The sequence below is a fragment of the Heloderma suspectum genome, chromosome 3 (genome assembly GCF_057233095.1).
Source record: "Heloderma suspectum isolate Gila_16-S chromosome 3, 16-S_ref, whole genome shotgun sequence".
NCBI classification, from domain to species: Eukaryota; Metazoa; Chordata; class Lepidosauria; order Squamata; family Helodermatidae; genus Heloderma; species Heloderma suspectum.
Genome location: NC_139460.1, coordinates 275,939,566 through 275,953,647, shown reverse-complemented (window position 1 = coordinate 275,953,647; position 14,082 = coordinate 275,939,566). Strand labels below are relative to the sequence as shown.

At 42.1% G+C, this 14,082-nt stretch overlaps 1 protein-coding gene across 2 annotated transcripts in view; it reads left to right on the top strand.

Annotated features, from left to right (window-relative positions):
• The window catches only part of NMNAT3 (nicotinamide nucleotide adenylyltransferase 3), a 72,077-nt gene that overhangs the window by 35,159 nt on the left and 22,836 nt on the right, over nucleotides 1-14,082 (top strand). For both annotated transcript variants that reach the window (XM_084847082.1, XM_084847081.1), the window contains one exon: nucleotides 12,027-12,210. In XM_084847082.1, the coding sequence (XP_084703208.1) occupies nucleotides 12,027-12,210 (184 nt within the window). The remainder of the gene's footprint in view (nucleotides 1-12,026; nucleotides 12,211-14,082) is intronic.

Below are 14,082 nucleotides of genomic sequence, written 5' to 3'. Positions count from 1 at the left end.
ATAAGAAGGTAAAGGTGTCCCCAACCAGTCGTGTCCGACTCTAGGGTGCGGTGCTCATCCCCGTTTCTAAGCCGAAGAGCCAGCGCTGTCTGAAGATGCTTCCGTGGTCATGTGGCTGGCATGACTGAACACCGAGGTGCACGGAACGCTGTTACCTTTCCCGCCGAGGCGGTACCTATTTATCTACTTGCAATTTCTTGCTTTCGAACTGCTAGGTTGGCAGAACAGAAATTATATATTTTACCTTTAATGACATCTTTCTCAGTAGAGTGTTTTGGACTGTAATGAGAAGAATGTAAGATGGTTAAGGCGTTGGTTAAGGAGTCACTCACCTAGTGCTCACACTTCGATACTAACAACATTTGTGACTATTTTTTGCCTCTTTTCTTGGCTGTATTCATTTTGGCCACCACATAAAAAGGCTTCAGATTTTGGCCTCAGGCAAACCTTATACACCTCAAAACAGGAACTTCCCAGGTAAGAGTACTATTGGAGTGCCTGACAATTTTAACATCTGGCAAGCCATTATTAGAAATAAGCTATTGGACTAGAGAAGGAAGAGTCAAGAGTATGTGGGCTTGGGGAACGTAAACCTATAGCAAAGGTTTAATTAGGATCTCGTTCCCTAATAATATTAAGAACATAGGAAGCTGCCTTATACCAAGTCAAACAAGTAGTCAGAGGGGCTACTAGGTTTGCAGGGGGCCCAGCAAAAGTGCCCCTGCTACATTGACCGCCCTGTTGCTTTTTAACCGTTTTGTTTTTTTACACACATTTATATACCGCTTTCCAGTGAATTATCAAAGCAGTTAACAAAAATGATAAAACCATAAGATATAACTATAAAATTGCAATAATTATACTGGCTTGGTTATTTTATTTTATTATTAGTTGGAAGTGCCACATTTCTTGCTCCCTCCCTGTTGCCACTGCCCTGCTTTTTTTCCATTTTTTATCTGGGAGGGGGGAAGCTCTGCAGAGCAGGGGGTCATCATTTGGCCTCCTAGCTAGCTAATTAGGAGGCTGGTGAAGCAGCTAACGCTGTTGCCTGCTGGCTGGTGTGTACTAGTCAAAGGTGTTGTGCTGGCTGACTCCGAGGCTGGAGCCACACTCCATTTTCATGGCAATCATTTCTCCCAGTGCGATGGTGGCAGTGAACGGAGTCAACCAGATTCCACCTTTGGGGTTGCCCCTGCCTCTGGACTGTGGGGCTCCGGTAGTCCGTGACTAGCGGGCCACTGCGATTGGCCCATTTAACTCAGTATTGTCTACACTGAATGGCACCAGGGCTTAAGATGCAGGGATTGAAGCTACAGCCCTCGGCATGCAAAGCATGTGTCCTGTCCCTGAGCCACTCACTTTCCCTCTAGAATTAGATTGATTGATTTCTATACCGCCCAATAGCTGAAGCTGTCTTTAAAAATAGGTATTAGATCTCCCATGGCTTTTGCTGCTGCTCTAATAGAAATAATGGATGTGCAATTTTACCTGTTCTGATATATCTAATCAACTTGCAGATGAACATGTGTAGCAGTCAAATCAGTACATCCCATGGTTTTGCCACCTGTTTAGCAGATACTCTATAATAAATCCAGGAGCTATGTGCTGATCTTATAAAATTCCACTTCAGACCAAGGATTTGCAACATTAGTGACTAGTACTGTAATATTATAGAGCTTGCGCCATCCTTTTCTCATTATTTTTTTCTGTCATAAGACATGAGGAGTGTGCCTATCCTCATAAATCCATTGCTTCATCATCTGTCTTCGGTTGGATGGGAGGAAATCTCGGAGACCAGCCTGCGAGAAAGCCGTCATCATGCTCAGTTTCTTACCAAACTGAAACAACAATTCTTTAACAAAATGCGTTCATTCCCCAGCCTTAAAACTTTATTGCCTGCACATCAGCAATAACTGAATTGGTGTGTTTGGGGATGGTTTGTGCTTGTTCCGTGGTTGCTGTGGCAGCTCATTCCTATAATTTAACTTGCTTGTGCAGTGAGTGTTAGTTCAGGCTGTTAGACTCAGGTCTGACCTCATTTTTTAATTTTTTTTCTATTTTTAAAGAAACCCCTTAACTCAGCGAGCTCCTTGTTTGGGAAGGAATGCAGAACTGTGCAAACATACCAGTATAATTAATTCCTCATTAAACTTACAAGTTTCAAAACTGCACAGGTTCTCTTTAGGGTCTGCGCGAAGCACGAATCTTGTGATACGCTCTTGCCGCTCAGAAAGGATGATAGTTTTACTTTATAATTTCCCTCCTCCCCCATTCACAGGCTCTGGGGAGATTTGCTCATGTTTCACACTCTTGGAAGATGGGCAGCTTTACAAATTCAATCTTGTTTTCAGACTTGGGGTATGGTAAAGTGAAATTATCATACTATACCATTCAATATGTTGTTCACCTTATGGGGCTGTTCCTTATTTCCAAAAACTGCAACAATGAATCGCATAAGATCACATGAATGCTTTCCTTTCCTGTAATACTGAAGATAAGGAAACGGTCTTAAGGCTTCTTAATGTAGGTACTAGGGATGAGCATTGGATTCAGATGAAACCCAAAGCCCAAGCAGAATTGGGGCCCTTCAGGCCATTTCTGGTGCTTCCTGAAGCAAAACAGCCTTCCCTTTGAAGTTACTGGAACCAAGCCTGGGCCAGAATGAGTCTTCATTACCAACTTGTGCTTGGAGACATGCAGACTTTATGTCTCCTACATATAACGTCTTTTAGTTTATTTTCTGTGAAGCATTGATGAGCTGGGGTGAGGGGATCAGGCAGCAGAGAGAGTGCAGTTGAGTGACTGAAAGGCTCACTTTTTAATTGTAGGGTATGTTTTACCAGGGGCTTCAGCCACTGTGCTTTGGGGGGGACAAGGATAGGACTGTGAGATGGCCATTCTTCCAACGCCACCAGACCTCACTGTTTTTTAAAAAATGCTTTAAACTGGTTTTCAATCTTCATAACTCCCTAATCCCTGCACCTATCCTTCTGAAACACTGCAGTTTTCTTGGCTTGGGGACACCTATAATTTGCACCGTTCTCATACAAATTGCCCAAAAAACCAGGGCTGGGGAGGAAAGTGGACGTGAATCTCTTTCTCTCTTTCTCTGTCACACAAACACACACACACCCTGATAGGAAGATTCCACTTTCACATAAACTGCTGCACCTGTCCTTTGGAAACTACAGGGATACCTTTAGATTGTCTGTCATTTTTAAACAATGGTCAACAAGAAATATAGGGGCATAAGTGTGGAATATCCTCAAATGACTGCCGTTGCACAAAAACTCCTGTACCTATTCATCTGAAACTTGGCAGGCTTGATCCCTTCAGAAGGGGAAACTATCCCTGCAGATTTCATCAAATTCTGCCAGTAAATAAAAAGTTATTGGCAGTTCCCATGGATGGATGGGTGTGTGGGTGTGTATGTGTAGCACAGAACCTCCAACTTATTTTTCTGACATTTGGCAAGAGTAATTCCCTCCTAAGAGGTTAGTATGCCTGCAAATATTACCCAATTCTGACTAAGAGAAAAAATGATTTTTGAAAATTTCCCTTGATGGTCAGTGGGAGGCACAAAGCCTCAGATTTCAGAATCTCAGCTACAGTTTGGTACCCAGGTCAAAGCGTATGGCCTCTGAATCAGTCTGAGCAGAACTGGGCTGTTTTCCAAAGTGCCGAATTGGGGTCTGAGTTGAATATGGGGGTCATTACACACCTCTAGTAGATACACATGTGTAGACCAGGCTGGTACCAGGATGCAAGAAACCTTGGAAATCCATATACATAATTAAAAGTTCTTTTAGGCATGGTAATACTCTCAAGGCAGCTTTCATCTTCTTACCTTTTGGTTCTGTGTCCAGGAAAGTAGTTTATTTTTAAAAAAATATTGTGGTGGAAGGTGTTGTTTTGATGCTGCATACAATTTATTGTTAAAGGATAAGGACAAAAGTAGTGTATACTGTTCTTTTCCAACAGAGGAGTAAACCATATAACAGTTGCGTTACATTAACTTATTTATATACAATCTATATAGTGGACAGAAAATAAAGTAGTGCTCGATTGCAATTATTTGGGGGTTGGGATCTATTTCTAATTTGGGTGGACTTCACCCACAGAATAGTGTAACTCTGATGTTGAAAAATTTTGTTTCAGTTTCACTATCAGTATCTTTGTGAGTTTCCCCAAGGAGTATTTAATCTAATTCATGAGTTTAAGTGCTATCATTAACATTCCTTCAACAGAGGAGTGTTCTAGTTTAACATATTCACGATCACGTATTGACTGAGAACTGGTTAAAATACTAAACACTTTGATTAACTAATGTGGATTTGGAACCGTTAAGTTGAATCAGTTGTGGCACTAAGGGTGCAATCCTATGCATATTTAGACAGAAAAAAGTCCTACAAATTCCAACGTTCCCCATCCAGCCATGGTGGTAGATAGGTATTGTGGCATATATTCAGTGAAAAAAAGTCTTCCTTTTTTAAATTAAAAGCTCCTATGATAAGGGAGATGTGGAATGAGTCAGGGGTTGGGGAGGGACAGCACAAGTCTTCTGTCTAGACTGCTTGTAGAAAGGTTGTGCCCATTGAATTAGGTACAAGCTCTTGTGTGGGGGCAAAATCCCATGTGGAGTGTTAATAGTAATGGATCACATGATCCATTTTAACGTCAGTAGCAGATCATGGGGGAATTTGCCTGTTCCTTATTCTTACAAAGAAAGTGAAACATTGTCCTGCTATTCTGTAAATCGGGATGTGCTGGACATTTGCAAGAAAATGCTGTGTAGCCACCTGGTGAAATTGACTGGAGGCTAGGTCAGTGTGGGTATATCCTATGGGAGCAGCTTTGTCTTAGTGCATAACAAGCCATCTGGGCATCATCCTTGTATCCCACACATCATGGTTCTTTTTGTTCCCATGTACTGTCCCAGTTGTCGTCTTTAGTAGTAGTCACCAAATGATGTGATATCCATTATAAGAACACCCTGCCAAACCAATTGTTGTGTATCCTTTTTGATGATTGATACACTGGTAGCCAAATGTCCACTGCTTGCCAGCAAATGTGTGGTCCTTTCCAGCACCAAGGTATAATCCTGATAGCAGCCATATCAGAAATTGCCCTTTAATCCTCATTAACTGATGTTGAATGCGTAGTGAGTTTCCAGATACCTGATAGAGACAGGAAGGGGGCATGATATTTAATACAACTACCCTCCCCACTCTCTTTTTGAGTCAGGGATATACATCATATTTAGACCAACAGCTAGGCAACTGAAAGAAGAAAATGTCTGGTCCCAGGTGCCAGGTTAGTGTCAGTTTTAATTAATGTCACAGCAGTTGCTGGCATGAGTTTAACTTTGATGTTCCATTACAGAAACTTGGGAAAATTAAATACTGCATGATAAGTTATTTCCATGTAATCTAGAGAAAAGGTTAGAGTGTAATCTGTGATAATTCTGTTTAAGACTGAAACAGTGCCTTCTTCAAGCCTCTGGAGCTTCGGTGGTGCTGTAAGTCATAAAATAAATATATAAACTCATTATGTTATATTCCTACTCTTGGTGTAGCATTGTAGACTGCTTAACCAAACAAAACCACATAATATTGGGAATTATTTTTTCTTCCCATATAGGAATTGCATCTAGAACCTTCAGTATTGCTCATCTTTGTATTGGTTGTGCACACAGGACATGATCCAGCTCTTATATGAACGGGAGGGGAAGGGGAACATCATTACTGAATGGTGGTCCTAGACCAATCACAGTCGACAGGATGGGCATCCTGTTCTGTGAAGGCTTTCCTGGAGACGGTCTAATTGTTAATTTAGGATGCATCCAAAAGGCAATTAAATTACTGAGACAGGGTCAAATTCATTGGTACAAAGTGCCCCACCTGGCTCTAGGATGGGGTTGCATGACCCAGAAGGTCCCTGCACAGCTGATCTAACTGATGCTGCCTTGGCCTCATCAGTACATCTGAGAATACACAGTGGTAATTTCATTTCACTTTCATTTCATTTATTACATTTCTATACTCCCCAATAGCGAAAGCTGTCTGGGTGGGTCACAACATGATAAAACATAATATAAAACCTTTAACATACAAAAAATTAAAACCTTTTGAAATACAATTAACAATGCAACTACCATAATCTGATTTAAAAAAAAAAAAAAACACCCACTAGCAGTAAAAAGCCCCATCATATGCCATCAAATGTCTGGGAGTAGAGGAAAGTCATAACCTGGCACTGAAAAGATTATAGTGTTGGCGCCAGAGAGATCTCACTGGAGAGGGCATTCCACAATTGCGGGGGGGGGGGGCACCATCATTAGGCCTCACCATAGATGCCCTGTGTATCTGAGATCAGTACAGTTAGTTTTTCACATTCAAAATGGCTAACTTTACATTTTAAATGGCTACAGATTCAGCATACAATCCAGGGATGTCTTTATTTCTCTGCCACAGGGCTGGAAGTAGGACAGCTAGTTTTTAACTTTAATTGTAGCCGGTATGAATGACCTGAAGTAATTGGTCAGCAATAAACATGATGCCATTTTATGGCTTCACTTCAGATTTTCACTTTAATAGAATGGTTTGTACTTTCTATTAAAGTGTGCACCTGAAGTGAGACCATAAATTACTTTGGCAAAGTCTAGAGGACCCATTAATGGAATCTACTAAAAATAAACTAGAAAAATAATCTGTCAGGGCTAGTTTATGTATGATTGCCCCTGCTTACAAAATATACTAGATAATATTCTAAAGCCTTTGCCAGCCCTGAATTTTTGTTGAATTTCAGAGCAATCATTTGTCTCAGATAAGGGTTGTTGTTGTTGTTCAGTCGTTCAGTCGTGTCCGACTCTTCGTGACCCCATGGACCATAGCACGCCAGGCCTTCCTGTCCTGCGCTCTCTCCCGGAGGGTGCTCAAGTTCATATTCATTGCATCGGTGATGCTATCTAGCCATCTCATCCTCTGCCGTCCCCTTCTCCTTTTGCCTTCAGTCTTTCCCAGCATCAGGGTCTTTTCCAGAGAGTTTTCTCTTCGCATTAGGTGGCCAAAATATTGGAGCTTCAGCTTCAGTATCTGTCCTTCCAATGAGCACTCAGGGTTGATTTCCTTTAGGATGGACTGATTTGACCTCCTTGCAGTCCAGGGGACTCGTAAGAATCTTCTCCAGCACCACAGTTCGAAAGCATCAATTCTTCGGCGCTCAGCCTTCCTTATAGTCCAGCTCTCACAGCCATACATTACTACTGGGAAAACCATAGCTTTGATTAGACGGACCTTTGTCGGCAAGGTGATGTCTCTGCTTCTTACTATGCTGTCTAGGTTGGCCATAGCTTTCCTCCCAAGGAGCAAGCGTCTTTTAATTTCATGGCTACAGTCACCGTCTGCGGTGATCTTGGAGCCCAAGAAAATAGAATCTGTCACTGCTTCCATTTCTTCCCCTTCTATATGCCAGGAAGTGATGGGGCCAGATGCCATGATCTTCGTTTTTTTAATGTTGAGTTTCAAACCAGCTTTTGCACTCTCCTCTTTCACCCTCAACAAGAGGATCTTGAGATCCTCTTCACTTTCTGCCATTAGGGTGGTATCGTCTGCATATTGGAGGTTGTTGATAATTCTCCCAGCAATCTTAATTCCGACCTCTGATTCATCCAACCCGGCATTTCTCATGATGTACTCTGCATATAAGTTAAATAAGCAGGGTGACAATATGCAGCCTTGTCGTACTCCTTTCCCAATTTTGAACCAATCGGTTGTTCCATGTCTGGTTCTTACTGTTGCTTCTTGACCCTCGTACAGGTTTCTCAGGAGACAGGTAAGGTGGTCTGGTACTCCCATCACACAGCGAGGGTGGTGGAATTGCAATAGGCAATAGTCTTTTATTGGAGATGCTCTTCTGGGAACTGGCAGAATTTACAACTAGTTACGTTATAGCAGGAGGAGTTCTGTGCTTCACGGGCTACACTCACCTAAAATTTGAGGCAACTCTCATGGCTGGGGGATTCTGGCTTTCACAAAACAATGGGTGGTCTGAAATCGTGTGATGGTCAGGATTCCAGCCCTGTCATGAGAATTCCTGCTATTAAAGGTCTTGACCAGTGCCTCCTGGCCTCCATTCTTGGCCAGCAAACCACACAGACAGGTCATAGCTCCTGATGAGGAGAGCGAGACCCAGCTAGAGGCCATGTTAACTTCTCGCCTTCACTCCAAGTCTGCCGCTTTTCGTGGGTGTTGCAGTCCCAAGCAGTTACCGGGACACCAAATGGGAGTGGGACTCAGGGAGACATCCTCAGCACCTCAGATCAGGCATGATATGATTCAGGGGCATATCATTAAAAGTTTAATAATGATAATGGGTTCTTAAAACCCATAATGATATAATGGGTTTTAAGAACCCATTGATTCAGGGTTCTTAAAAGATCCAGGGCACAGGCCCATATATATGAGTCTAAGTCACGTCTAGTGTGTGTGTGTATGCGGTGTGTGCACGCAGTGTGCTTGCGTGTGTGTATAGATTACATACATACATACATGCGAAGTGTGCACTGACCCCAACCCCACTTCAACTCAGACCCCGTTTCAGCATTTTGGAAAACATCCCACTTCTGCTCTGGCCAATTTGTAGTCAGACCACTTCAGCTCAGCACCAAACCTGAGTCAATGTTTGGAAAAATGAGTCTTTATGCTTTCTGTTGACTGCCATGGGAAATTAGAGAAAAACTGTAACTTTTTTCTCTTGGTCAAAACTGGATGATAATTTCAGGCATAGTAATCCCTTAGAAGGGAATTACACCTGCCCAATGTCAGAAAAATAGGTGCAGGGTTTATATTTTGATTTTCTTCTAAAGGGAACTGCCAATAACATTTTAATTCCTTGGAAGAATTGGATAAAAACTTCAGGATTCATTGTCCCATCAGAGGAGATCATGTCTGCCAAATTTCAGAATGATAGCCACAAGGGTTTTTGTGCAAGGGTGGCCTTGACATTTTGAGGTCTCCAAAAGAGGACATACTTATCTCCCTATGTTCCTTGTGGACCATTGTTCTGAAAATTACAGACAGCCTAGAGTTGTCCCTAAGTAAGAAACCAGCAAAGTTTCAGAAGGATAGGTGCAGCAGTTCATGTGGATAGGGAGTTCTCCTATTTTGGGGGAGGGAGTTTTTTGCTTTCTCCTCCATTCACCCCTTCCCCTATACTTTTTGGGTAAATTTGTATGAAGGCCCCAGCAGTTACCTTGCAGCCACTTGGGGTTACAATTTTGGGACCCCTCCCGCCTCCAGCTCGGTGCCAGGCCTTGCACCTGGGGTCCTAGCAGTTGGTTGTGCACAGCTTGGGCCTACAGGGTCTCCTTTTCCTGCTTAGGATACTGGCTTTCTCCTCCCTGATCTTGTTGGTCTTTGGGGAAAGTGGGCCACAGGGCAAGGGTGCTTTGGGTCTTGGCCATTAGCTCCTCCTTCCCTTGCCATGTTTGGCACCCACCTGGCTTTGCATCATCATTTATTTTTACATTGGGTCTTTTATTTTCCTGTTCCCAGCCGGCCTTTATTGCTGATATGGTGTGCTCAGGGGGAGATGTGCCAGAAATACAGCAGAATGGAGGGGAGACCCAGATTCAGTCAGAAGCTTCAGGAAATCAGTTACCCAAGGTGGGCACTAAGTAAAAGGCCTCGGGGGTCAAATCAAGTGCCAGAAAAAAGACGGCAATGTAATCGGGGTGATAGCAGCTTTACAGGTGCTTCAGTTGTAGGTTAAAGCTGGAGAGACAATTAGAAGATAATACCCCAAAGAAACCAAACCAGAAAACCTATTTTTCTGGATTATTTGGATATGGATATTTATTTTAAATGTCTATGTCTAACTTTCTGCCTCAATTAGAAACACCCTAGGCAGCTTACAATGAGTGAGCAACTGCAGGGGTCTGAGGACCCCCACAGGCCATGTTCCTGCTCGTGCCCTGTGGAATTACCTTGCGGCAGCTGCAAAAAGGGTCAGTGGTTTTTTTGGAGTGTTAATTAGGTTTAGAACAAGCTAAATTTGACCTATTTGCCACCCCATAGTGGTAAATAGACTTTTTCTAGCTACCACAAATTTTGTGGTGTGACGGTGGGGCTGCACATGGCCTGTGGCCTGTGTGTTGCCCACCCCAGGCTTACATCAACACATTTTTTAAATCAAAAACAGCAATTAAAAGTTAAAAAATGACAGGAGACAGTCATAAAAACAAGGTTAGGTTCCTTGGTGAAAAAACAACGTAACAGGGAGTGAGGCGGGGGTGGGGGGATCAAAATTAAATGTCCAGCAGGCTAAAAGCCTGCCAGAACAGAAAGCTCTTCAACTTTGAGTGAAAAGTCATTGGGGACACAGCCAAATGGCTCTCTAGGTGCAGGGAGTTCCACAGTCTAGGAACGGCAACAGAGAAGACCCTATCATGCATTCCAGCCAATCACATTTCAGATGATGGCAGGATATGCAGAAAGCCCTCCCCAGATGATCTGAGAGAATGAGCAGATTCACATGGTAGGAGGCAGTTCTCTACATGTTCTGGACTTCAACCATTTAGGACCCAGGAATGAATGAGAAGCTAGTGAAGCAGGACCATCCCAAGCCATTTTGCTGCCTGAGGTGGAGCAGAAAATGGCACCCTCTGTTCTAAGTCAAGGTGCATCGTACCAAAAGCTGGTCAAGTTTGGATGCCCTACCAGTGCCTCTCCCTGGGAGTAAAAATACAATAGAAATTAAACAACAAACGATATACTACTCTTTCATAATGCCATAATGGTAGAGCCCCTATTTTCTTCACCTTAATTTAGGTTAAAAATGTCGATATAAATGCATCAAATAGATAAATAAATAAACCTATAAGTAGAGTAATAGGGGAGATATTGATGACAGAGTGGTGGAGAACTTTGCATTCATAAGGTTCAAGATTGACTCCCCAGCATCCTCTGCATGTTTCATGCAGCAGGCAGGTAAAATATATCGATTCAATATCATTGAGAACTATTGCCAGTCAGTGGACAGTACTGGCCTAGAGGGGCCAATAGTCTGATCTGGATAAGGCAGCTTCATGTATGTTCTTTGATAAGTAAGCCTGTAAGCTTGGTCAGTTGCGGGTTGACATTGTTCCCAATGGTTAGTCCATGAGAATATTTGAGATTATTTATGTAGCTAGACATTTTCATCTAGCACGCAGTGTAGGGAGACAGATGGAGGAAAGCTTGTCCTCATGCAGTCTTACTTTGCTATTTATACTTGGATAAATGTTACAACTTTTAGGAAAAGTTTGTACTGATTTCTCCCAACTGAAATTGAGGACTTTAGAGCTGGCCTCAAAAAACGTGTATTAATTAAATACGTATATAATGATTTTGTTACATTTCATTGCACTGTTGAAATATAAGGGATTCTTTGATATTTTAATTAACATGGTCAGTCATATGGATGGAGATCTGTTAGGAGATAAGTTCAGTTAAAGATGTTTTGCTATAACTTTCCAGTCTTGGGTTAAAAAACCTTTCATTAACCATTCTCTCCCATGTCTGTACTGATTTGTTTTGATTTGCACTATTAATTAGTTGCAGAAAACATTTACAGACACATGGCACTGTTGCTTCTGTATGAGGATAATGCATGATAATCTTGTTAACTAGTATACATCAGATACTAAGAAATAAACATTGGTCAATTAAAACATTCATCAACTGAGCTCTGTTGAAGTTGTTCTGGTACAGTTACTTGAACTAAAAATTCATTAACCTTATCTTCTGTCTGTCTCATCCTATGCATTATAGATGAAAAATGTTTCTATTTGCAGAAGGTTTTATGATTATCCACTCTTCCTTTTAGTACTGTCTAATGGAGGTAATGCTTCAGTAATAGAACTTTGAACAGTTTAATCGCAGAGGAAAGGGAACAGTGGTTTTTATTGTTTACACAGCTTTCAGTTTCTCATTTATCATCATTACAAAACAGATATAAAGCGCTGAGTTGTGTTTTTTCTCCTAAAGGAAAGTACCAAGTGATTGGAGGTATAATTTCACCTGTTAGCGACAACTATGGAAAGCAAGGATTGGTGTCAGCAAAGCATCGGATAGCAATGGCTCAGCTTGCACTGGAGACATCCGAGTGGGTCAGAGTTGATCCTTGGGAGAGTGAGCAAAGGCTTTGGAGTGAGACCATTACAGTTCTCAGGTAATGACGATGATGTTTTTTTACACTGGTGTATCCAAAGGTAGCGTGGAAAAGCTGTATCTTAGGAACGTTTAACCAACACTGAAAGTAAAATTCTGTTCTAAGGGCAAGCAAATTCAAGAAATCATCATCTCATATGTTTTCCAAAATCCAGGTTTTCAGAGTTTCTTGACCCAGACTGGGGAAATGGAGAACTGGCAGGTTGCTGACATTGGAAATAGTAGGATGCAGAGTCTGATCCCATGGAGAGGACACAAGGAGTTTTAGAGGATGAACTGCAGTGGCTGGCAACTTTGGGGGCCTGTGGGGACATTTGGCAATTTGAGAAACTGCCCTGGGCACCACCACGAAATGGCCACCATGGGAGGCATAGTTAGTCACAAAGGACAAGTAACCTGCCCAAAAGATTGGAGTGCAAGGCAGAGTTGGGGTCTGAGCCCCAATACACAAAACAACTCCTTTGAATCCTCAATTTTCAGTGCCAGGAGAAGCCTATTTCATAAAAGGCAAACTCTTTCTCTCTCCCATCGCTCTGTCAGAAAACACATTTCCCCATCTCTTTCTCTGGTTAACCACCTGTAGACTCCCCTCTTCAATTCTCTCTCCTCTCCCTCTGTCTCTTTCTCTGTCTCTCTCTCTCTCTCTCTCTCTCACACACACACACACACACACACACACACACCTTGATGCACCAAGAAGGGTGTCCAGGAGTGCACCCACAGCCACCATGTTGCCTTTACTGAAGCACATCAGACCACAGGATATCTTTCTGAGATCCCTGGTCCCTTCTAGCATCTGAGATTTCATCAGGCACATCTTTGAACTTTTTCTGCACAGGCTTACGGGCTTGCTTCAGTGTGTTAAAAAAGGAAGAAAGTTCAGATACGGCACTGAAAGTCTGGATGCTGCGTTATGTTTCAGATACAAGCATCTGCGCTTCCACAACAACCCTGAGTGTGTCAAAGAATATTCGAATTGTCGAATGTCGTTCTAATCATTGTATAATCAGAAAGGCGAAAGAAATCTTTTATTATCTATAGTCTAATTTTAGATTATTGCTAGGTTTAGTAAAACTTATCGTATGTGCCCTACAACGCCAACAAATTGGCTCTGTAGCTCAGAAGCAGGTGGGAAGTGGGTGGAGAAAGGAAAATGCTTTCCATAATCTTCTGGTCAACCCTGTAGAAATAAACTTAAGTTTGTTTCTTTAACTTACATTTTGAAGATTAATAGATGACAAGGTGGCCCCACTAGATTTACATTGTTCCTCATGCAGGCTCTGTCCATGTATCAAACTGTTCATGAACAGCAGCTTGCTGCATGTATTCCATAACTTTTATCTACGTCATTGTAACCTTCAGTGAAAAGATCCTTCCTCATGGGATGGGCCTCAGCATCCTACTGTCTCCATTGTCAACAGCCTGTTAGCTTTCCATTGCCCCAGTCCTCAACAAGAAATTCTTAAGTACACTGAAATCCCAGATTTTGGCAAACATAATATAGGATGCAGCAACTTATCTTATGTACTGGATGACTTTTATCCATGCCACTGTAATCTTCAGTGAAAGGATGCTTTGATGTCTGCAAAACCCTGACAAGCAATACTTTTTAACCAAATTGATGAACTTCAAAGATAGTTCAGTTGTTCTCCTTGTAATGCAGTAAGCCTATCCACAAAGCAAGACACTGAATTTGTACTCGTACTAGTCACTTTATTTTAGATATATGTAATTTTTAAAAGCTGTCTATAGATATAGATATAACATATAGCTCAATCCCATGTATAAGCAGAAGTAAGTGCCATTGTAGTCAGTGGAGCTCAGTCACCATTGAACTCAATGGGACTTCTAAAGTAGATATGCAGAGATTTGC